At 37.5% G+C, this 25,654-nt stretch overlaps 1 protein-coding gene across 2 annotated transcripts; it reads left to right on the top strand.

Moving 5' to 3' along the window:
• The first annotated feature begins 94 nt into the window (after positions 1-94).
• LOC132157307 (cell division cycle and apoptosis regulator protein 1-like) lies at positions 95-25,654 on the top strand. 2 transcript variants are annotated; one of them, XM_059566593.1, is made up of 26 exons: positions 96-198; positions 1,447-1,604; positions 1,850-2,013; positions 3,183-3,305; positions 4,043-4,075; positions 4,365-4,561; positions 4,637-4,763; positions 4,880-4,993; positions 6,627-6,819; positions 6,905-7,046; positions 7,137-7,292; positions 7,572-7,797; positions 7,914-8,027; positions 9,912-10,078; positions 10,729-10,939; positions 11,925-12,008; positions 12,952-13,140; positions 13,214-13,405; positions 21,136-21,351; positions 22,544-22,679; positions 22,773-22,861; positions 22,951-23,097; positions 24,085-24,208; positions 24,313-24,498; positions 24,658-24,863; positions 25,316-25,654. In XM_059566593.1, exons 2-26 carry the CDS (start codon positions 1,493-1,495, stop codon positions 25,373-25,375), a joined length of 3,708 nt encoding a protein of 1,235 aa, XP_059422576.1. In that variant the 5' UTR covers positions 96-198; positions 1,447-1,492; the 3' UTR covers positions 25,376-25,654. The 2 variants fall into 2 exon arrangements, with proteins under 2 accessions (XP_059422577.1, XP_059422576.1); XM_059566594.1 differs by lacking the exon at positions 4,880-4,993 and having other exon boundaries at positions 95-198.

Here is a 25,654-nt window from a genome sequence, read left to right as displayed (position 1 = left end):
TGCGCTTCATCTCGAGTTCAGTGCGTCTACCGGCGGGTGAATGAGAGACGAGACGGAGGGTAAGCAGAGACAATAACAGCTAGCTTGCATGCTTACATGCTGACTGAAGTGTTGTTATTTTATTCATGCTTTGTCATGCACGCGACTGTGTGTTATTCTGCTCACACCGTACACTCTTGTGAGGTGTAAAGGAGACTAGTAAGTGCGTGGACAGATCACTAGACAGTGTGCTCATGCGAGGGCCCGGATCAGACAGCACTGCTGAAAAACAAAACACTGCAGTCAGCACAACTGTGCTTTACATACTACCACTGAGACTGTTCTTTAGTTTAAGTTAATACGCTTCGTAGTGGTTGAGAGACATAAAAACAAGGTTTTAAATGGTTTGGTCAGTGTTGCTGCGTTAGCTGCTTAACGTTAGCTTACTGCATTGAGAATGCGTTAGTGTGCTAAGCTAGACTATAGATAAAATAATTGTGTGATAAAATTGATTATTTCAGTGTTCAAACAAAAGGTCATAAAAACTTAATGTTTCTTATTCGCTGTTTATCTGGAGTTTTACAGCAGGGAGAGGTTGTAAACAGTCTGCTGGTGTTCTAGAGCTGACAGATGGCATTGGTTGTGTTTCAAAAACTAGTACGCTCCCTAAATAGACAGCATGTATGAGTTTTTTTTTTTTTTTTACATTAAGTTAACAATCTTGCTCTTAATTATCAGTAAATTATATAGATCTTCTTTTAAAGCTGCTACTTCTACTATTTTATATATATATATATATATATATATATATATATATATATATATATATATATATATATATATATATATATATATATATATATATAATTTTTTTTTTTTTTTTTTTTTTTTTTTTTTTTTTTTAACAAAAGTCATACATTTCTTTGTATGAAGGACATTCATAAAATAAGTTCAATAATTTTGTTACAGACAATTTAGTGAGGTGACAGAGGGCATTAACTGTGTTTAAAAGTTTAGAAAGAACTCTAATTTGGCAGCATGTCCTTCCGAGTCACTGTCGTTTGAGGTAATGTGTAATTATTTCACTTAAATAACAATCTTGCAAACACAGCTGTCAGGTGTCTGTAAATGAATCACAACTTCTTTTACAGATTTCTAGTCTTTAATAATAACCTAAATGTGTTAACTATTTAAAAAAACTGTAAATGTAAGTTTGATTATTTTAATCTATTAACAGCTCAGTATTCAGCAGTTGTAGTAATAATATATCATGTAGTTTATATATGGGGCCCTTTTTATTGTTGTGTATGACAAAGGGGCGTTAAACTTACGAAGATAAAAACCTCTGACTTTGTATGTCTTGTGATTATCAGTAATGTTGTCTTGGCAAGAAGCCACTATATTTCAGTACCTGTTTAAACAGTTTTAAGCTTGTAGTTATAGTAAGTTTAATTCCCGACCCCACAGGAAATAATCTTCTACCTGGTTCAGCAGTAAACGTGAGCAGGTCTCCATGGCCCAGTTCGGGGGGCAGAAGAACCCTCCGTGGGCGGCCCAGTATGCGGCGACAGCGGTTTCACAGCCCGGCCACTCAGGACAGTCACTGGACATGAACAGTTTACACTGTAAGTCATCATAATTCAGCAATATACTTATCATTGCCAATGCATTACTTTCACTTTCAGTTACAAATAACTAAATGTTACTATACACATGCATTCATAATTTCTAGCTTTATCGTATTGTGAAGGTCAAAGCTCAAGATGTTTTTGTTTGGGTTTCATTGACTGGTCAAAGTTTGCTTGTGCTTGTTTCAAAGTTGTTGACAGCAGTTGCCATGTCCTTTCAATCTCACACATGTCTCCCATAGCGTTAGGAGTACAGCAGCCGTCCCTTTTGGGAGCGTCTCCTATGTACACTCAGCAGTCGGCTTTAGCCTCCCTCAACTCTCAGTCAGCTGCCAACTACCAGCTCTCACAGCAGACCGCAGCGCTCCAGCAGCAGGCTGCCGCAGCCGCCGCTGCGTTACAGCAGGTGAGATCCTGGCTGTGATCCATCACCGTAATACAGCTGGAGTAAATCCACTATAAAGCCTTTGGCTATTTTTGGAACAGCATATTAACATGCTAGATTAGTATATTGTAGGTACACTGTGAATAGTATGCAGTTATCCCAGATTCACACCGAATAACAATCATGTTCATTTCCAGTGGGATGAATGAAGTGCCTTTCATTATTATTCCCATTTATATATATATCAAATTATTATTCTTTTTTTTTTCCTGAAGAAAAAAAAATTGTGATTGCAATTTAAAATGAGATTTTAAAAATTAAAATTTTTCTGTGCTTGTTTGTGGGACTACACAATTTGGACATAATAATAACAATAATAAAAACTATATAAATTATTAATATTATGTGTATTATGAGTATTATTATTATTATTATTATTATTATTGTTATGAGTGTTATTAGCATTAGTTTTATTATTATTAAATAAAAATATAAACATTACTAAATAACAACAAAATACATTACTGTTGTAATGTTTCACTGTTAAACAACAACAAAGGAAAATATTTAGGAAAATAATCCAGTACTAATACATTTGTTTTTTAAATATTACAACCTTAAAAGTACAATGATATTTTAATTTCTTCATTTTCAAACGGTAAACCATTAGACTTCTATTTTGATGGAAAAATACCTTAATGATTATCTTAGATGAAGCACTTCTCATCACAAATATGGGACGATTATTGCCAAATGTTGAATTCCCAAATGCACGTTAAACCCAAACTCAGACTAGATGCAGAGATGGAATTTGTGCACCACCATTGTGAACCAAGCCCCTCACAATACCACGCTTCACTCTGAAACATGCAGCACGTATATTTGTGTAATTAAATCTCAGCCCCTGATATTTGATAAAAGCTATAACGTAATTTTGGTTTTATCTCATTTAATCATGCATTCCTAGTATAGTACCTATTATCTTCCAAAAATAGCAGTAGTTATACAAAGCATACTCTGCACCTAACCCAATCTCATTCTGTTCACTCCAATGCATGAAGTGCTCCCTCCATCATTCTGAATTGTACTCATCTGCATTTCCAGCATGCTCAGTGTTGGAGTGCTGTTACCTGAGCCCTTCCCCCAGCCTGCAGTGAGCAGTCTTGAGTCACTAGTGTGTTTTATTTTAGTCGCAGATCAATTCAGCCCTGCATCAGTATCAGCAGCAGCAACAGCAGCAGCAACAACAACAGCAACAGCAGCCACCTCAAGCTCCTCCACCTCAGCAAACTCTTTACAACGTCCCACATCAGGTACATACAATCACTCTCATCCACACCGCCTCTTTTACTTCGCCTCTTAGCTTTTCCAAAGTCCTAGTTTTTTATCATGAAAGATGTCTTTATGTTTCATTGTGACTTCTCGTGCATACCACAAGGTCATGGGTTTGATCCAAGATAATGTTAATTACTAATGCAAGTCTCTTTGGATAAAAGAGCCTGTCAGGTTTATGAATGTATACATCATGACAGATGAACTAAAAGGGCTGCAGTCAGCACAGAGGTTACTCCAAAGAGGGCAAGTGCTGCAGTGCATGAGTGCCTTTCTGCATTATTTAACTAGCAGGACTCTCTTCCAGTCTTAGTAGATGTGGTTGGTTCTGAAATTCTAGAAATTTATTCAAAATTGACTGATCAAACATCAGCATTTTAGAAGGATTTCTGAAGGATCATGGCTTCAGAGGAATAAAATATTTTAATAAAATTGTTTAAAAACTATAAAATACATTGAAATAGAAAACAATATATTATTTTATTCATTTATTATTTTTGATATATATGCAGCATTGGTGAGCATAAGAGACTTTCAAAGACATTTCAAAAAATCTATATTGACCCAGCATTTTTGAATGGTGTAATGTGGTATATGGAGCTTATATATAAAAAGTTAAAGATTTTGGATTTTAAATAAAAGAAATATATTTATGTTAAAGCTTTAGGCCTTGTTGTAGTTAATGTATAATCTTTTGTGTTTTCTTGATTTTTCACAGCTTCCACAACCCCAACAAGCCCTGCTATCACAGGTACACTGTGTTTCCAAAATCTGCATATGCATCACATTTCACATATTTTTTCTTGCAAAGCACATCTTACTATTTTTAAATGTGTAAAATGATGCAAGAGATCCCTATTAAATCTGTATCAGCGCTTTGAAATTTTTTTTTTGTCCATGTGTTTACGTTTTTAATTGTGAGTGAACCTGCTGTAACGTGAGACAAATTTCAGACTTTGTTGTATTGTATCATATCATATCTTAACATTGCCAGCTATGAGCAGTTTATGTTCTAACCCTTGTGCTTTGTGTTTTTGCAGCCCCCTGTTGCCTTGCCCACCAGCCTGAGCCTGTCCAACCCGCAGCAGACGGCACAGATAACCGTATCCTACCCGACCCCGCGCTCCAGCCACCAGCAGCAGACCCAACCCCAAAAGCAGCGTGTTTTCACCGGGGTCGTCAGCAAGCTACATGATACTTTCGGCTTTGTTGATGAAGATGTCTTCTTCCAGCTCAGGTGCATTATATTGTAAATGTGCAGTTGTAGTTGAGAGCTTTAAAGGTCAGGTGTGTAACTTCTGTTTGTTTGTAGTGCGGTTAAGGGGAAAACACCCCAAGTCGGCGATCGTGTTCTGGTGGAAGCTGTCTACAATCCCAACATGCCTTTCAAGTGGAATGCCCAGCGCATCCAGACGTTACCTCAGCTGCCCAACCAAACGGTAAGCAAACCCACGTGGTCTGAGAGGACCCCTGGCAGATACAGTCTGATATGGTTCTGCATCCACAGTGTTTCATGATACTGCTGTTGATTTGTGTGTTCTTAATCTCCATGTAGCACCAGCCGCCTCAGCCCTTACCTCAGGTTTCCCCACAGCTGTCCAGCTTTTACTCTGAAGCAGGAATGCAGCGATACTCTGACATACACTCTGCGGTGGATTCAAGACAAAATGTAACCCATACCACTTGACCCCTGCGCCCCAAATCCCTATTCTCTCCTGCTCCTCCCCTTTGTCTTCTGCTTGACCTGCTCCTCCACTTTCTTTAGTCACATGTCCTTGGGTTTCTTACCTTCCACCCAAGTATCTCTGTTGATGCCTTTTCACCCAGTAATACAGCTCACAGCTTGCGTGTTATATTTGTAATTAAAATTTTTCTCGCAATCCATAGATTTCATCTTTAGCTAATCAGCACCTGCTGCGTTATTAATGCACTTTGTCTGGGGGGGGGGGGGGGGGGTGATACAGTAGTCATATTTGTTTTGTTGTTGTGTTTTAGTTATTTAGTTAGTTGTATTAGTTGTATTTCTTTAGAGTTTCATAAGAAAATTTCAGTCGTCCAAAGACCAGAAATTCTAACTTTTATGATGATTCTTAATACTAATAAGAAATAAACTAATTACAAATAAATTAACTTAATTACATAATTTAAGGTCAAATATTAATGTATATAATTAAACAAATTAAAATAAATATTTTAATCAAGATTTTATAAAGTAAAGAACAATGAAAGACTGGTCTTGTTACTATTGCTGTTTTTGTATGTATTATTTTTTTTAAACCTCATAGTGTGAATTACCTGTACTTCTGGCACCTGTACACCTGGACACAAATGTAACACTGAGCAGGTGCATGATGATAAATCAAATGCAGACTGCTGTCTGTTTTATTATCGTGTTTTTTTTTCTTCTTGAAAGAAAGTGCATTTTGTGTGTGTGTGTGTTTTTTTTTTTTTAAAGCAAGACTTGAAAAATCTATTCTGTCTCTTAACAGGGGCCAAAACCAGCAAATGGTAATAGCAGTGCTTCTGCTTCCTCTGTTTCCAGCTATTTCTAACCATTTACTTTCTTTTCACTGGGTTTAGTGCTCCTTGATTACTCATTTAGGCACATTTTCCACCCGCCCTATCAAACAGGTTATCTAAACATTGTGTATTGGATTAATGTTATTTATTTGAAGTCTTGTTTTTTTATAGCCCCTAGCTGAAAGCTGTCGTAATCGTTTTGATGAATTGAATCAATGTGCAGTAAAGTGTTTGTGTTTAGACCATAGATCTTGGCTTGGTGTCTGCAGAGCTATGTGATGTTAATTGAATTTGTCATTTTTATATTGTATTTAATACATTTTAATTTTTAAATATATATACGCTACTGTTCAAAGGTTTGTAGTTGGTACAGTTTTTAAATTACTTTAAAAATGTCTCTTATGTTCAACAAAGCTGCATTTATTTGAGTAAAATTACAGTAAAGGCAGTAATGAAGTTTTCTATTTTAATATATTTTAAATTGTAATTTATTTCGGTGATGGAAAAGTTGAATTGTCATATTTGATGAATAGAAAGTTGAAATAAATTCTGTGAAAAGAGCATAATTTTTGGAACATTATAAATGTCATTTTTGATCAATTGAATTCCTGCTGAAAATAATATTTAATTTATTTAAAAATAGTATAAATTTTATTCAAAAAAAAATAAAACAACAACAACAACAGTGTTTACTATCTTTATTTAACTTTTATCTTTTGAGACTTTTTAGCTTGAACGCATGAATTATGAGATCTTTTGTTCCATCTCTTTTGTTTTTTCAGAGCCAGCCGCCAGGCCCAAACATGATGAAACAAGGTCCCACCATGCTGCAGTCTCTCCCCCCGCCCACCACGTTCAGCATCCCAGCCCAGGGACCTCCTCCTTCTCTTCTGCAGGCCCAGCTCTCAGCTGTCTCTCTGGCTCCACTGCTGCAGAACCCCCCACAGCCCCTGCTACCCCAGCCTCCCCCTAAAGGTTCATCAGACCCCTCCACCTTACACAGAGTCGCTCCTTTACAGAATCAGATCTGATCTCCCATCTCTCTCTCTGCCATGTGTAGACTCTGTGTTCTCAGGGGGTTTGCTGCAGCCCCCGGTGCGGATGATGCCTCAGCCGCAACAAGTGAGGCGTGTGGACCCTTCACCCCGCTTCCCCAGCCGCAGTGACCGACCAGAACTCATCCTGAGGAAGGATGACCGCAAGTACAATTGCTTCAGCATTTTAGTCTGAAAATATTGTGAATCTTTATTTGCTGTACATGCTCATGCTTTATTTTGCCTGTGTTTGTGTAGTCGGGAAAGAGAGCGAGAGCGAAGGAGATCAAGAGAACGTTCACCCCCACGGAAGCGTTCTAGAGACCGATCGCCTCGCAGAGAACGCTCTCCAAGACGGCCACGCAGAGTCGTCCCGAGATATACTGTGCAGTTCTCCAAATTCTCTCTCAATGGGTAAGTTGATTGTTATAAAGGAAGAATCTTGATGTTTTGTTGCAAATTAGTAGACGGACTATTTTGTTTTTTTTTGTATACCTTTATTTTCATTCATCCTAGACGTGGAAGAATCTGAAAAGTACTTAATTCTGACCTTCACGGACACTAAACTTGCATTAAGAACACCACAGAAGCAAAAGACACACAAAGATCTTGGAATCTGCATTTATAAGTATTATGATGTGCACTTTAGTGTTGTTTAGATGTTTGGTATATGACTGTCTCTATTCTCATCAGTTCCAACTGTGACATGATGGAGTTGCGGCGGAGGTATCAGAGCCTCTACATCCCCAGTGACTTTTTTGACGCTGTATTTACCTGGGTAGATGCCTTTCCCTTAACTCGACCTTTCACCTTTGGAAACTACTGTAACTTCCACATCATGCATAAAGAGGTGGACTCTCTGGTGAAGAACACGGCTGTGCTGGACCCACCTGATGCCAATCACACCTACAGTGCAAAGGTAATGGTCATCTTTTTTGAGTAATTTATTGTCAAATTCTTTTCAGAATAATGCTTCTTACCAGATTTGATTGAGTGGTTTTTGGGAGTCATAATTAATATTGATGATTGTTATAGGTAATGCTGCTGGCCAACCCTAGTCTAGATGAGCTGTATCATAAGTCCTGTGCTCTGGCAGAAGATCCATCAGAGCTGAGAGACCCCTTCCAGCACCCTGCCCGCCTCATCAAGGTACAGCTCTCTGAATTACACTACTAACAGCAGCAAACAGACTGCGTTTGTGTAATCAGCTTGTTATGTAATTACTACCTTACATGCTATTTAACAAAAATTGTCTTGCACTTAATGCTGTAGTATTTCACAGGGATGGACAACATTAATGTGTCGGGGACTGTAGTTGTTATTACTATGAACCCTTTTCAAAAACTGTGATGATACATTTAATATTCATTCATAAGACTATACTTTTTAAATATCTTTACAGTCATTATTCTGTATAAAAGTATTAATAAATAAAAAAAAAATCTGCCTGACCCCATATTTTTTATACAGGTAGTGTTTACCATGATTTACCCACTATTAAAATTTCAAACGTTGAATGGGATTTAACTTAAAGATGCCATAGAATGCATTGATACAATGTTTTAAATTGTTCTCTGATGTCTGATTCTCTGAGTGTGTATATGAAGCTTTATCTCAAAATACACCACAGTTCATTTTTTATAGCTTGTTGAAATTGCCACTTTTAGGGCATGAGCCAAAATGCGCTGTTGTTTGTGTTTGTTTCCTTTAAATGAAAATGAGCTGGAGCTCCTGAGTCCCACCCCCCTTTTGTTGCCAATTCTGCGGTTTTCCCGTGGGTTTAAGCGACCCCAATAACGTGATATTTAGCCCCTAAAATTTGAATTTTACCAGGGGAATCCTACCAAAAACATGTATTTTACCCCAGCAGAATACAGTTTTTACTGGGGAACCCCTTCAAAACGTGCAATTGTGCGGGTTTTGTTGTGAAAACCTGGCAACCCTGGGGAGCTTCAAGAGCTCATGCTTGCGGGCATACCACAGGTGAAATGGTTTAACTGGTGATGACCGTGTTACTGACCTCACATTGCTTCCAAATGCAATTTTTAACTACCACATTCCTAATCACGATCTTTCTGGTAGCACATAAAGACAGCATTAGTGAAAACAGGCAGAGGCAATGAAAGCTTTAGCAACATTAGCCTTACAGAGAGCCAAGAATCTCTTTTGGAAAACAAAATGCCTGATGCTTACTTTGTCTGGAAACTGGACATTTGCGCGCATAGCATTGGTATCGATCTCTCTTTCAGAAGCAATCATTGCACAACTCCAGCGCTAAACTGACCCTCTTTTGTGAGGCAGTCCTGTGTAAAATATTAGCACAAATGAATAGGACTTTTCCTTTTTTTCCAGGACATTTCCTTCGAAAATAAAAGTTAACCACTGTGTCCTCAGCGGTCTATGGAGACTCCTATGTTTGTTGGTGCATCCCAACACACAACACTTTTAATGGTTCTTTGGCGCTGACATTGTACCTCCAGCAGCTACAGCAAGAGAACAGTAATGGCGGACCGCTGATTCTCACTCAGGGCTGTCTATATGCTAACAGGGCAGAGAGCATCAGAAATGGTCGGGACTTTCCCCGACTACGTCGTAATAGTAGTGAGAAACCTTGAACTGCTTATGTGGAGAGAATTATTGGGATTTATAAAACAATGAGTGGGTGGATTTTTACCATTATTGGTTGGTTGTTTTCACACACTGCGGCCACACAACTGTGTTCAAACACCTTATAAAAGTAATTTTTGCATTCTATGGCACCTTTAATATAATGTACACTGAAACTAGTTTCCTTATTCCCCTGAACACTGAAAGATGTTTGTCCACTCCTGTGTTTGATGTTGGAGAGTTTCTGTTGGTGTTGGGGAGCTGACTGTGATGTGTATCTGTCCTATTCCATTGCTGAACGCTTTGCTGTGTGGAATAAGCTCGTCTGATGTTGTCTCTCCCTGTGTTACCGCCGCATACGCCTCCTTCAGAGCGCTCAGTGGCTTCCCAGCATCTCGTAACCCATTTGAACTCCTCTGTTTTCAGTTCCTGGTGGGAATGCGGGGCAAGGACGAGGCCATGGCCATCGGGGGTCACTGGTCTCCCTCTTTGGATGGGGCCGACCCGGAAAACGATGCCTCTGTCCTTATAAAGACAGCCATACGTTGTTGTAAGGCTCTGACAGGCATTGATCTGAGTTTATGCACGCAGTGGTAAGTACATCTCCTTTCTTGCTCTGTGCTGATGCATTTCCTTGTAATCTCCATGTGTGCATCTTTTACAATTTAAAAAATGGAAAAAAAGGCAGACAGGCAGACAACATCTTAAAGTCTGTGACCCACTGCATGGTTTTGACACAGCAGTGTATCTCCTGACATGTTCGATGCTTTTGTGTTCATAATTTTGTTTTGCAATGTTTACGCTAATGTGTGTGGCAGTCCTGCCTTTATATCTATGTGGTGAATGCATTGATTCTTTTGCTCCGAGAGCAGAGCCAGAGGAGTTGCCGCCATCGTTACTTTCTGTTCTCTCTGACCTTTGCCTTGTGTTAAATATCTTACATATTTAACTTGCTTTCACTGTGTCTGAATCTGTCCCGGTTCAGATTGGCGGGTGCAGGGGGCGGGGTCTTCGTCGTTTTTGATATTGTCTATCGACCTCCCTGATGCGTGGCTGCCGTTCATCCTGAGAAACCCCTCGTGGAGTTCCGCAGACTGTATTTTCTCATACGTGTCTCATTCGGGGGGTCGTGGGGATCTGAGCTTTGTGTTTGTGTGTATGTGTGTGTGTATGTGTGTTTTGGGGGAAATGGGTGATGTCTCACAGAATGTTTCTTTCCAACGCGCTTCTTCCTTTGCGACAGGTATCGTTTTGCAGAGATACGCTATCACCGCCCTGAGGAGACTCACAAAGGGCGGACAGTCCCCGCACATGTGGAGACAGTGGTTTTATTTCTCCCGGATGTTTGGCATTGTCTTCCTACCCGCTCAGAGTGGGAGGGCCTGTCCCGTGGACTCAAGGAGCAGCTGGCAGAGAAACTCTTGGCTGAACGGAAGGAGGCTGATGGAGAACAGGCACTGAACGCTAATCCCTCTCTTCTCATTTCCGCTTCTCACAGGCACAGGAATAGACAAACAAAACACTCAGAAAACACAGAAAGAAACAGACAAGTATCACAGGCATCATACAGAACCCACTTTTACCATCTCTTCCTCTCATCCCTGTCTCATCCCTGACCCTCCACCCCATTTCCTCCTGCTCTCCCTCTGTCACGCAGTCTCACACACAGCGGAAGAGCTTAGGTCCTACTTTATGACACCTGTCAACTGGTAAAACAGCTTCCAGCTCAGCCAAATGCACGATTGCCAGCCGTGATTAAGATAGCTCTAAAATTCCTGTTTAATTTCAACACATCCTAACTTTAAAAAACTGACACATGGACCAATGAGACCAATTTGGGAAACGACTGCTGGAATCTGAAGAGCCAGTTGTGTTTATGATGTTTATGTGTGTTTTGTTTTCCTGTTCAGTATCTGCCGAACTCTCTCTGAGTTCTGTCTCTTGTATGTCTCTTTTTTTTTTTTTTCTCGCTGTTCTCTGATTGGACTGTGCCTAGACCCTTTGTGGATGTGATTTTTCCAGGGAGGACAGTTCTGGCTAGGTGTTAAAGAAAATGAGCTAAAAAGAGTATATGTGGGCCCAAAAAAAGCAGCAGTAAACATAGATGTAGGGTTTGGGGACCTTCTCTGAGTGCATCTGTCCCATGTCCATCTTTTGAACCATTGATTATCTTTTTGTATTCCACAGAACTGTTGATTGGCTGATGAGTGGGATATGGATCTGTTTCTGAAAGCTAGAGAGCTTCCGTGTATCCTAGCAGTGGATTTTTTTTTTTACCCAGTCAAGAGCTCAGTAGGAGGAGACAATGAGAGACAGTTGTGACCTTGCTTCTTGCACGGATCAACTTTTGTTTCAGAAAACATTTTTCTGTCTGAGAGTGGTGTGTTAACATGTCGTTTTCTTTTTTCTCTTCCTCTCTCTTTCAAATAATGTTCATAGGAGGAGGAGGATAAGGACGAAGATGATTCAAAGGAAGTCACGACACCGACTCACTGGTCTAAGCTTGATCCGAAATCCATGAAGGTGAGATTCCCACAAGCAAACTGAACTGTTTTATTTGACATCAATATTCTGTTGGCTTGATGGGGTCTTTACATTCATAGTTTAGTCACAATCTCTCAAAACTTTATTTGGACACTTTTTTTTTTCTTAGACACTTCATGGTTAAGCAAATTCTGGACTTAGATATATACCACTTTGAACAAAATGCATCACCATCCAGTAGTCATATTTGGAATGAAAATATAATTTATTACCAATCAAGAACACATTAACTTTATCATATGGGACTTTTACATTATTACAACTAATTAAACTAAATGCTGCTCATTTAAACTCAGCAAAGAATCCTAATAAAAAGAATCACAGTTTACACAAAAGTGTTAAGAAGCACAACTGTTTTTGACATTGATGATAAGCAATATTGTGTGCATTAAATCATCATTTTGGAATGATTTCTGAAAGATCATGTGACACTAAAAACTAATTTTTTAAATCATTTTTAAATTGTGATTAATATTTCACAGTTTTTACTGTAATTTGTTTAAATAAATGCAGCCTTGGTGAGCATAAAGAAGCAATTTAAACCAAAAACATTAAATGTTTTGGTATTGTATTTGATAGAAAGTAACCATTTGAAATTGGATATTATATTTTAGGTACATCTTAACAATAATTAAAAAATACTCCTCTCCAGGACTGGAGAAATCATTAAACATTGCAAATTTGTAAAAGTTTTCTATTCTTTTAATTGCTTGCAGAACAGTGTTTACATCATCAATCTGTCCATTAATAGTTGTTTAGGACATTTGTGCACTTTTAAATTTAATCATAGTTTCAAAGAGTTGAGTACATAGCATATCTGTATAAAATAGTTAAAAAAAACCCACTGGAGTAGTCATAAGAAATGCTCTGGAGAACAAAGCATGGATCGTTCAAAGGGCTGATGAAATGAATTTGCACAAAGGTCAATGACTTGCGTAAGGAGTTGGAGAGCCGTTCACTGAGCTCTAAAGGGCTGAAGTCTCAGCTGATCGCTCGCCTCACCAAACAGCTGAAGGTGGAGGAGCAGGTGGAGGAGTCAAAGGAGCCAGAGAAGCCTGAACCTGCGAGTGTGGAGGAGGATGAGTGCTGCAGACCGGAGGATGACCAAGAGGTGAGGAAGGATCAGAGGATCCTGATCTGTCTGATAAATCGCATACAAACGTTGAAAAAAATCTTCCCTTCAGGAAGAGGAACGAAAGCGACAGGAGGAGCAGGAACGCCAGCGCAGGGAGAGACGTTATGTTCTGCCAGATGAGCCCACCATTATTGTCCATCCCAACTGGGCTGCAAAGAATGGCAAATTCGACTGCAGCATCATGTCCTTGAGTGTGCTGCTGGACTACAGACTGGAGGATAATAAAGAGCACTCCTTTGAGGTGAGCATCACTGCAGAGAGGTAAAATAACAAGATTTTTTAAATTAATAATTCACCTATAAACTACAAAGTTTTGGGACACTTTGCTTGACTTCACCTGATATAATTACAGTATTCTGGTGTCAGATACTCTTTTGTAAATGGTTTCCTATTGGAATGAAAGGAGGGACTTGACATTCAAATAATATTAATTCTTCAAAAAATATTCAAATAATATTTATTCACAAAATATTAAATACTTAAAAATATATAAAATAAAAGAAAAACAGTTGCTATGTCAGTATTTGTAACTATACAGATGCTGGTCATATAATTAGAATATCATGAAAAAGTTGATTTCATTAATTCTATTCAAAAAATGAAACTTGTATATTATATTCATTCATTACACACAGACTGATATATTTCAAATGTTTATTTCTTTTAATTTTGATGATTATAACTGACAACTAAGGAAAATCCCAAATTCAGGATCTCAGAAAATTAGAATATTACTTAAGACCAATAAAAAAAAAAGGATTTTTAGAAATCTTGGCCAACTAAAAAAGTATGAACATGAAAAGTATGAGCATGTACAGCACTCAATACTTAGTTGGGGCTCCTTTTGCCTGAATTACTGCAGCGAGTTTAAGGTCAGGCGAGTTTGCTGGTCAATAAGGAACAGGGATAGCATGGTCCTTAAACCAGGTACTGGAAGCTTTGGCACTGTGTGCAGGTGCCAAGTCCTGTTGGAAAATTAAATCTGCATCTCCATGAAGTTGGTGAGCAGCAGGAAGCATGAAGTGCTCTAAAGTTTCCGGGTATACAGCTGCATTGACCTTGGACCTCAGAAAACATAGTGGACCAATACCAGCAGATGACATGGCACCCCAAACCATCACTGACTGTGGAAACTTTACACTGGACCTCAAGCGACGTGGATTGTGTGCCTCTCCTCTCTTCCTCCAGACTCTGGGACCCTGATTTCCAAAGGAAATGCAAAATTTACTTTCATCAGAGAACATAACTTTAGACCACTCAGCAGCAGTCCAGTCCTTTTTAGTCTTTAGACGCGGGAAGCAATTTAGACGCGAAGCAACCACTTCGAAGCGCGATTGGGCTAGTTTTGGACTAGTTTTGAGAAGCAACTGGGCAGGATTTGTTGTAAAAACCTGGCAACCCTGATCCGAACGCACGTGCTGGAGATATACTTCTAATTACAGGAGCGTCTTTACTGGTGAGATGTGCATGAAAATCGCATTTGATTTTTTGCACAGCCCTAGCATTAGATCTGGCTTTTGTTCACACAGCGCTCGTCCAGGGTTGAACCCGGCAATGTTACTAGGTCCCCGACCCGGGTTCAATGCCGGAATCAATCCCGGGATGTGGTTGCTTTCACACAGAAGGCGACCCGGCAATGTTCCGGCAATATGCCGGGTCGGACGTGCATGGTGAAAGGGGCTTATTAATGTGCTTGGAAACAGAGCTCTGTGAACAGCCAGCCTCTTTTGCAATGACCTTTTGTGTCTTGACCTCCTAGTGCAAGGTGTCACTGGTCGTCTTTTGGACAACTGTAAAGTCAGCAGTCTTCCCCATGATTGTGTAGCCTACAGAACTAGAATGAGAGACCATTTAAAGGCCTTTTGCAGGTGTTTTGAGTTAATTAGCTGATTAGAGTGTGGCACCAGGTGTCTTCAATATTGAACCTTTTCACAATATTCTAATTTTCTGAGATCCTGAATTTGGGATTTTCCTTTGTTTTTTTGTTTTTTTTTTCTCATCTCTTTATTCAATTTCTTGAAACAACACATACATGTCACCGGGTAGCTACTATACAAGAATAATGCAACAACAAACACTCTTAGCTGTATACTATAAATAACTTTGAAGCCAAGAAATTTAAAGCTTATATTAAAACACCCCTCCCCCCACCCACAAAAAAAAAAAAAAAAAAAAAAAAAAACAAGAAAGGTTACTTGAAGTGCTTTACAATCGAGAATGTTATACATGAGCAATAGAGTGTTAATATATAAACTTTTGTCTTGATGGACGACAACAGCTATCAGACTGAACAGTTTTACTGGTTTCCAGATCTTGATAAAACTGTATAATTTATCTTTTAATATAAATCTCAATTCTTCCAGATGTAACATATTTCCTAGTTCCCTTGCCCACATCTCAAACGTAGGAACAGAATCTGCTTTCCACATCTGTAAGATCAGCTTTTTAGCAAGCAACATGCAAAGCGAAATGGCCTTTGTTTGATATTTGCTACAAAAGGCATTTTCTGCACCTAGAAGTCCAATACAGGGCTCAGGTTCCAAGTCGACAGAATATACTTCAGAAAGAAATTTAAATATACATTTCCAAAATGGCTGAATCTTAATACATGACCATAAAGAATGAAACAAGGTACCTTCCAATGTTTTACATTTATTACAGAGTGGAGAGATCGTGGGATAAATTTTATGAAGCTTTGATTTAGAATAATGAAGCCTATGAATTATCTTGAATTGAATCAGATTATGTCTAGCATTTACAGAACAAGTATGTATATTTCTTAAACACTCATCCCACATATCAACATGAATATTAAAACCCATTTCCTTTTCCCAATCATGTTTTATTTTGTGAGTGTTATTGTCCACCTTTTCTACCAATAATTTATAAAAGTTTGACACTGTACCACTCGCACCAGGGTGTATACTAGCAATACTCTCTAAAGTTGGATTTAAATTCAGAGTTTCAAAGTCTGAAATATGCTTCCTAACGAAGTCTTTGACTTGCAAGTAACGAAAAAAATGAGCGGGAACAAGATCGTAAAATTGTTTTAGTTTTTCAAAAGAACTAAATGTACCTTCCCTGTAAAGATCTTGTATTGCTACTATACCCATATGTTTCCATTGAAAAAAGGTCTTGTCATATAATCCCGGAGGAAAAGCATGATTATTACAGATTGGGGTATCCAGATACAAGTCTGGAATTTTCAAATATACCTTGATTTGTTTCCATATTTTAATTAGATTTGAAATAATCATGTTACCATTTATATTTTTGAGTTCAATTTTGTTAGGACTGTTAAGCAGAGCTGTTAATGAAGTCTTATTACAAGAAGCTTCTTCAATTGCTAACCATTCTGGCTTGTCACCTAACTCCACTGAACCAATCTTTCTCCACCATGCTAAAGTATTTAAGTTAGCTGCCCAATAATAAAATTTAAAATTTGAAAGCCCAAACCCTCCTTGATCTTTGGATTTGTTTAGATGTTTCTTGTTAATCCTTGCTGTCTTGTTATCCCAAATGAAGCTGCTTATAATAGATTCTAGCTGTTTAAAATACTTAAGGGGAATAAAGAAAGGAATAGATTGAAATACATATAAAAATCTTGGAAGTACCACCATTTTTATAGCGTTAATTCTACCTACCATGGACATAGGGAGTGTCTTCCAAAACATTATATTATCTTTAAGCTGATCAATTTTCTTTTTATAATTAATTTTTAATAACATTTCAGGTTTTTTGGTGATTATTACACCCAAATATTTAAAGGAATGATTTGCAATTTTAAATTTGGTGCTAGCTAAATATTTTTGATCTAAATCATCAGAGACTGGCATTAATTCGCTTTTTTCCCAATTAATCGTGAATCCAGAAAGACTGCTAAATTTTTCAATAATCTCAAGTAGTAGTGGAATGGACATTTCAGGGTTGGAAACATACAGAATAATATCATCTGCATACAGTGAAAGATATTGGGGTCTGCCCTCTATCACTGTTGGTGTAATGCTAGGATGGTGTCTGATACAGTCAGCTAATGGTTCCATAGAGATATCAAACAAGAAAGGAGACAAGGGGCATCCTTGACGTGTACCTCGAGATAACTGAAATGGACTTGAAATGTCTTGGTTGGTAATAACAGATGCTACTGGATGTGCATAAATTATTTCAATCCATTTAATAAATTCTGAACCAAATCCAAATTTCTTTAAAACTGAAATCATGTATTTCCACTCTAATTGGTCGAAGGCCCGTTGAGCATCTAATGAAATAACACATGTCTTTATGTTTTTCTTGTTTTAAATTATATTAAACAGCCGTCTCAAATTAAAGTATATATGTCTCTTTGGCATGAAACCAGTCTGGTCTGGATGAATTATGGAGCAGATATAATCTTTCAGTTTGTTTGCAAGAATTTTGGTAATAATCTTAGATTCAGTGGAAATTAGAGAAATTGGACGATAGGAAGACATTTGCAGCTTGTCCTGCCCTGGTTTTGGAATTAATACTATATTCGCTTCAGACATTGTTGGTGGGAATTTATTTTGTGTTGTTGCACTTTTAACCAATCTTTGAATTAAAGGTACAAGATTACTCCAAAATTTTTTATAGAATTCGGCACTAAAGCCATCTGGACCTGCAGATTTGTTATTAGGTAACTGAGATATTACTTCATTTATTTCTTCTTCTGTAATTTCTTTGTCTAAGGATTGTTTTGCTTCAGTGCTAAGAATAGGAAGATCCAATTGAGAAAAAAAGTCTTCTATTGCCTCTTGGCTTGTTTTACACTTTGATTCATAGACTTCTTTATAAAATTCAGCAAAACAACGATTAATTTCCTTGGGGTCAACAGTTACTTTTCCATTATTCAATTTTATTTTATGTATTGCACGAGATGCCTAAGATTGCTTTAATTGACGTGCAAGTAATTTTTGAGGTTTATCACCTATTTCAAACTGTCTTTGCCTGATATACCCAAGTTGTTTTGACACTTTCGTAGAAAGAATTGAGTCGTATTCACTTCTCAGTGCGACAATTTTCTTAAGAGTAGTCTCACAACTTGTTGATCTATATTCACTCTCTAATTTGGTAACTTGTATGTCAATTTCATTTAATTTGGCTTTGTTCTCTCTATTCTTAACTGTTTGATATGCTATAACATCGCCTCTGATAACTGCCTTCATTGACTCCTAAAGAACTGAATTCGATACATCTCCTTTATCATTATTTTCTAAGAACAGTGCAAACTTGTTAGAAAGATACTCATAAAATTTGTCATCGTTCAGTAGCATATTATCGAATTTCCAAGAATAATTCCCTCTACTAAATTTTATATTTAAATTAAGAGTAACAGGGGCATGATCTGATAATAATCTATTATGATATTCAGTTGAGTCTATATATTGCAACAATCTGGAATCTATTAGGAAAAAGTCAATTCTAGAGTAAGTTTTATGAACCGAGGAATAAAATGAAAAATCATGATCCGAGGGATGCAAAACTCTCCAGCTATCTATCAAATTTAACTTTCGCATATAATTATTTAGTACACCAGCCGATTTACTTATTGCGGTTCGCCGGGGAAGTGTGTCTAATCTCGCATTTAACACGCAATTGTAATCACCAGCCATGATGACTTGTGAATGCATAAAGTCTGGTATAATCTTGAAGACGTTTTCAAAAAATAAAGGATCGTCAAAATTAGGACCATACACATTCACTAAAGTAATGGGAAATAAATTTATCTCCCCACACACAATTAAATACCTGCCATTCCTATCTTTAATAGTTTGCTTGTGTATAAAGGGGACAGACTTTTTAATAACAATTGCTACTCCTCTAGCTTTGTTGGTGAAATTTGACTGGTAGACTTGAGACATCCAAGGGGCTTTAATACTAAATTTTGTTGTTGTTTTAATATGCGTTTCTTGGAGAAAAACTATTTCTGCACCTAATTTTTTAAGGCATAGACCTTTCCTCTTTTGACTGGACTGTTAAGTCCACGTACATTCCAGCTTAATAAGTTTAGTGTGCCGCCACCACGAACCTTCACTCCGTTAGTCATTATGTAAAATAAAATATCTTTTGCCTGATTCTTTTAAATAAAATCTGCACATTAAACCTGCCAGCTCAAACTCAAAATAAGTAAGTAGATGAGTAAGTAACCTTCCCATAAACCTGAACGTTACAAACCTTGTAAAAAGGAACAAACACCCCCACTGTACCCCCCTCCCCCCAAAAATTGCATCCCATGCGAACATTATGGATGCTCACCCCAGAAAAAATATTTGCATCGTTCAACTCACCCTCGATGCCACCTAACATTCTTCCGTTAGTACAGCCCCCACTTATCTTACAAAACAAACAAAAATGACACCTTGCAGTCTTTCCATATCAAAGAGTTTTGTTACATAAACACAAGTCTTTCCTGACGCCGTTATCAAGCGCAGCAATTTCAACATTTCACCAGCTCTCCACCGCACCTCGTAGATACGCTTCAGCAACCTCAGGTGAATCAAAGGTCTTCGTTTCTTTGTCCCTCACGGTCACGATGAACTTGGAAGGAAAACGAAATCCGCATCTCACTTCATGCTCCCAGCATTTTTTACCTATGTTGTCGAACTTCTGCCTCTGTTTCAAGACGTCAGCGGCAAGATCTGGAAAAATACGTATCACCTTTCCATCGTAAGCGGGAGCGGCCATCTCGTAGAGGTTGCGGTGAACGGTGCGCCCTGTCAATCTGAATTGGACAGTCAAAGTTCTCTTTGCCCAGCACATTCGCCAGAAGACTTGTCACGAACTCAGTAGGTTTACCGCTTTCAGCGCCTTCTTTTATTCCGACAATTCGAATATTTTGTCGCCGAGATCTTGACTCTAAGTCGCAGGTTTTTTCCTTAAGTTTTCCACATTCGGCCTCCAGGTGTGCACACCGTTTCTCCAGTGACTCAATGCGAGTTTCATGAGCTTTCGCGGCCTCTTCAGTCGCTGTCACTCGGGAAGAAATGTTTGCTATAGATGCATTCAGCTCTGCTAACGTTGATGAAATGACATCAAACTTTCTGTCAAAAGATCCGCTTAATTTTGCAATTGCTTCCATTATGTCTGTGTTCGTCGGCACCGTAACGTCAGCGTTAGTTTGATTAGCATTAGCTGGTGGCTCTTCATGAACATTACCGGTATCTCTCACTTCTTCATTATTCGATTTTTCGATTTTCTTATGCTTTGTCGGCATTGTTCAGACTAAATTAACAACTTGTGATTTTTAAATGACTACAAGGTAGACTGAGAGAAATTTTCACAGGCGTGTGGAGAGCTATAAAAAACACGTTCACTCCATTCAGCGCCGGAAGCCAACTCCGGATTTTCCTTAGTTTAAAAAAAATATATCAGTCTGTGTGTAATGAATGAATATAATATACAAGTTTCACGTTTTGAATGGAATTAGTTAAATAAATCAACTTTTTGATGATATTCTAATTGTATGACCAGCACCTGTATGTACTAAAATAACTAAAAAAGAAAACTGAAATAAAAATGAGTAAAAAAAACAAACCCACAAAATTACTAAAACCTTAACTTGAAGATTAAAATAGAAAAATATTAAAGCTGTAGTCCGTAACTTTTGGTGCTCTAGCGGTTAATAAACAGAACTGCGTGTGTATTGTGGAAGAGCATTGCAGCTACTTCTCTCTGTTTATGTAAATGATGAATCACGCAAGTGCTGAAATAGTCCGAATATAAACACATCTTATTGGTCTACCGTAGTGATTCAGGACAAGCCAAAAACACGGTTAGGAAAATGGATTCATGATGTACTTGCTTATTATATTAATTTTGGAAATTTTGAACACAGAAAAAATTAAGGAGTGTAGCTTTAAGTACAAAAACAAAAATCAATACTAAATCAAAAAATTAATAAATATTAATAAAACCTATAGTATTTTTCCAGTGATGATAAATTGGTATCTGTTCCAGGTGTCTTTGTTTGCTGAATTATTCAATGAGATGCTTCAACGAGACTTCGGCTACAGGATCTACAAAGCACTGGCTTCTCTTCCCAGCAAGGATGAGAGGAAAGATAAGAGAGAGAAAGCTAAAAAAGATGCAGAAAGGAGGGACGTAAAGAAGGAGAAAGGAGAAAATGGAGAGCCGGCCATAAAGAGAATGAGGGAGGAGGATGAGAAGAGGAAGGTGGGGGAAATTCTTCAAAAGAGTTTCTACGACAATGAAAAACCTGGAAATATCAGGACTAGTGCTGTCAGTCGATTAAATAAGTAACTAATTGATAGCATATTTTTTCTTAAATGAATCGCGATTAATTCTACCTAACGTTCAGAATTTTATAATTTGTTTAATTAAAATAATTTCACATTCAATCCTCAATGTAGAAACAGTATAAAGATAGTATATTTTTAATATTTGTTTAATCATTTGTGCATCATTTTTATGACTGAAGGTCCGTATCACGGATACCAATACTACTGATGTCTCTAGGAAATAGTTTTTTCTCCTGATATTAACACATCAACTATAGCCATTTAACATTACAGTTTAATTGACAGCTATCAAAGTTATCAAATACAACATTTTAAATTAAATAAACTGTAGATGAAATCTTAAAGCTAAAAAAAGTGAATGATTTCCTCTTTTCTTTTTTTCCGTTGATTAAGAGACATCACAGCAGCTGGGTTATTAGGTTTTTGGCTGTTATTACTTTAAGAGCTGCCAGTGCTGAACATGATGCGGATCCGACACGCATCGTATTTTCTCATTAAATCCTTTACATTTTCTGACCCACTTTAGGACTGAAAATCTCAGTTATGAGCTGATGAGTTGAATGGGGTGTGTTAGATGAGGGAAACTGGGGCTGCCCCAGGACAGTTTGGAAAACTACTGCATTTCAAAGACATGTTCTTAAATGACTTAAACACATATTTTTGTCAAGAAAACTGAGACAGAAACAGCAGTAAATGGGGGGTTGCCGTCCCTAGACCTGCCCCTGTGTTAACGGTGTAAAATATTTTTAACACATTAAATATAAATGGAAAAAATTATTGCCTGCATCAACTCACTAATTTTGTGTCCTGGAAGAGTCATGGAAATGATTAAAAGCTTAAAAAGTTATGGACATTTCCATAGCAAATATTGATCATTGATTGTAGTAACACCTGGTTTAAAACTATTTTTTATTTTTCATTAAAACATTTATTTGGAACCATGAAAACCTGGAAAAGAATCACACTGATTGGTCAGAAAGTTTGGGCACCATGTTTGGATTGATTCTTTGATTCTGTTAAATTAATTAAAAGCATTGTGATTTGTTCAAATGTATGCAGTTTAAAGCTTTTTTAAATATGGATATTTTATATATTCCTGGGTAAAGGATGAGGAGAAGGAGAGGGGTTTTAAGAGAGAAGAATCCAAAGATGATGATGATAATGAAGACGGCAGCAGCAACAACAACGCTGATGAATATGACCCACTGGAGGCAGAAGACGCAGACGATTATGACGACGATGGTAGGGGTCACACTGTTTGCACCTGGATCCTCCAGCACACTTCTGATCAGTTTTAATTCTTTGATCCAGAAACTGATCCTTTGTGCTCCTCAGATAAAGATGATGAAGACTCAAATGGCAGAGACAGAAGAGATGACCGACGAGATGAACGGAAGTCCAAAGAGAGGTCATCTAAAGATAAAGTGAGTCAACAACAGATCTCCTTTGACAACACAAAACGATTCTGATAGTGAGAGGAATGACATGCTTTATTATTTCCATCTGTCTGTAGGATGAGAAGAAAAAGCAGATGGTGACGTTTAACAAGGATCTGCTGATGGCCTTTGTTTACTTCGACCAGAGTCACTGTGGCTACCTGCTGGAGAAGGACTTGGAGGAGATCATGTACACACTGGGCTTGCATCTCTCCAGAGCTCAGGTGCTGCTTCTGTGCAGTGCTGTGTCTTTAGTTCTTTCTTGGGAAGGTTTAAGTACCATGAATTAACATTTAGTCATTTAGCAGACACTTATCCAAAGCAACTTACAAATGAGGACAATGGAAGCAATCAAAATCAACAAAAGAGCAATGATACACAAGTGCTATAACAAGTCTCAGTTAAAAACGCAGAATATGTAGCAAGGTTTTTTTTTATTATTATTATATAATAAAAAGAAAATCAATAGAATACAAAAAGAATAGAGAAGCTAGTGTTAGTGTTTTGTTTTTTTTTTTAAGAAAAAAAATACTCATGATGCTAATTTATAAAGAAAATTTTCCTTTATTTTCTCTTAATTTTAGAAAAGACATATATTTAACTATTATATACTACAATGATACTATAAATGTGTTATAGTTATTATAATCATTATTATAATTATTTTTTTATTTATTATCTGATTTTATGTTAATATTAGTTAATAATACATTTAAAGTTGTACGAATTTGGTAAAATATAAATTATATTAATAATAAAATTAATAATAAATATGAATGTTTATTATTACCATATTATTAATAATGATGATGATGATATTAATGTTCAAAGTTGACTACTACTACTACTAATTATTATTTTGAATGTAACAATTATACTATTTAATAATTGTATTTGTTAAAAATAAAATAAATATGAATGTTTTTGTGATGATGATGATGAGATTTATTTGCTATTATTGTTTAAATATTAAAGTCTGTAATTATAAGTGTTATTTATCATATATATTATTTAATTTATTACATTTAAAGATATATATTTAATTGGTCAATAATAGTTATAAATAATGAGAAAATATAAGCAATGATATTTGTTGCTTGACCTTTTAGTTGCATCTTGCTTGATCAGGACACAATGTGTTGACTGTAATTTCTTAGTTGCAAGCTGTATAGCATATTTCTAACAGACTGACATATCTTGTTTGTTTTCAGGTGAAGAAATTGTTAAACAAACCATTGATTAGAGAGTCCTTCCATTATCGAAAGCTAACGGACAGACCCAAGGACGAGCCTAGCCCCACGCTGCCCTCTGATGCTCTGATAGACAACCTTTTAGGTGTGCAAAGAGAGTGATGTCTGGATCTCAGAGGCTTGTTCGTAACACTAAAGTACAGTCCGTGACGTTACAGTGGACTGAATCAATCTGTGTGTGCCCTACAGGTAACCAAAGCCTGCTTCCCAGTCTGAAGATCAAGCGGGAATCAGAGGACAGCGGCGAGTCGTCTAGCCTGATCGTCTACAAGGGAGCCATGGTGGATGTGGGAAGCATGATGCAGAAGCTGGAGAAGAGCGGGAAAACCCGAGAGGAAATTGAGCAGAAGCTCATGCAGCAGGACATTAAAATGGGTAACAACCTCATTTGTCTCGTTTTCATTTTATATTTGAATTCGGATTTCAGTGATTTTGTCGATTCAGCTGATTGTTTTTGAAAGTCACAATTCATCAGCATAGATTTTTCTACCCTCAATACAATTCAATCGCTAATCCAACCTTTCTGTTTTGTAGAGGAGGACTCAAAGCATATAGCCGAGTTAGAAGCAGCAAACCGCAGTCTTCAGAGAGAGCTGGAGGAGGTGAAGAACAATCTCACGGAGACGGAGAACAACCTGAGAGCCTCAGCCGAGCAGAAAGATGGCTTCGAAGAACAGCTCCACAGCACAGTGTCCAGCCTCGACACTCTCATGAAGGAGCTGCAGGGAGTTTTATCACACGTATGAGCCTTTATTTGTTTTATCACTGTGTGACCAGGACTCAAGAAGCTGTAGAATATGGTTTACCGTATTTTTCAGACTTTAAGTCGCACCTGAGTATAAGTCACATCAGTCCAAAAATACGTCATGACGAGGAAAAAACATATATAAGTCGCACTGGACTATAAGTCGCATTTATTTAGAACCAAGAACCAAGAGAAAACATTACCATCTCCAGCCGCGAGGGGGAGCTCTGTGTTTTCAGGGAGAGGCTTCAGGAACACTGAGCAGCATAGAGCGCCCTCTCGCGGCTGGAGATGGTAATGTTTTCTCTTGGTTCATGTCAAATTTATTTTGATAAGTCGTACCTGACTATAAGTCGCAGGATCAGCCAAACTATGAAAAAAGTGCGACTTATAGTCCGGAAAATACGGTAAATAAAGTGTATAATAAGTGTATTGTTTTTAATGCAGGGGGATCCTTCAGATGACGTCGGTGAGCAAAAACCTCAATCTAATGGCTCAGATGAGTGAACATCCTTCTCCCGCTTATCCATGTCAAATATCTCTTCAAATGTGTAAATAAGCTTAAAACTAACACAATTCTAAGACTAATTTAATTTTGATCTTTTTGGGGGTTTGTGTGTACAGTTTTAATGACCGTGGAGGTAAACTTACTTTTCCTCATAATTCTATATTTGAAACTAATTCTTTGATTTTGAAAAATAATTCTTCTGAATAAAATTAATACACTTAACAAGTTCAAGTTTAAATGTTTTGTTTGATTTGTGTAAACGTTTTGGTTAATAATCC

This window comes from Carassius carassius, chromosome 14, assembly GCF_963082965.1.
Source record: "Carassius carassius chromosome 14, fCarCar2.1, whole genome shotgun sequence".
NCBI classification, from domain to species: domain Eukaryota; kingdom Metazoa; phylum Chordata; class Actinopteri; order Cypriniformes; family Cyprinidae; genus Carassius; species Carassius carassius.
The sequence above is the reverse complement of the archived record's forward strand: the minus strand, read 5'-3'. Positions and strand labels throughout refer to the sequence as shown.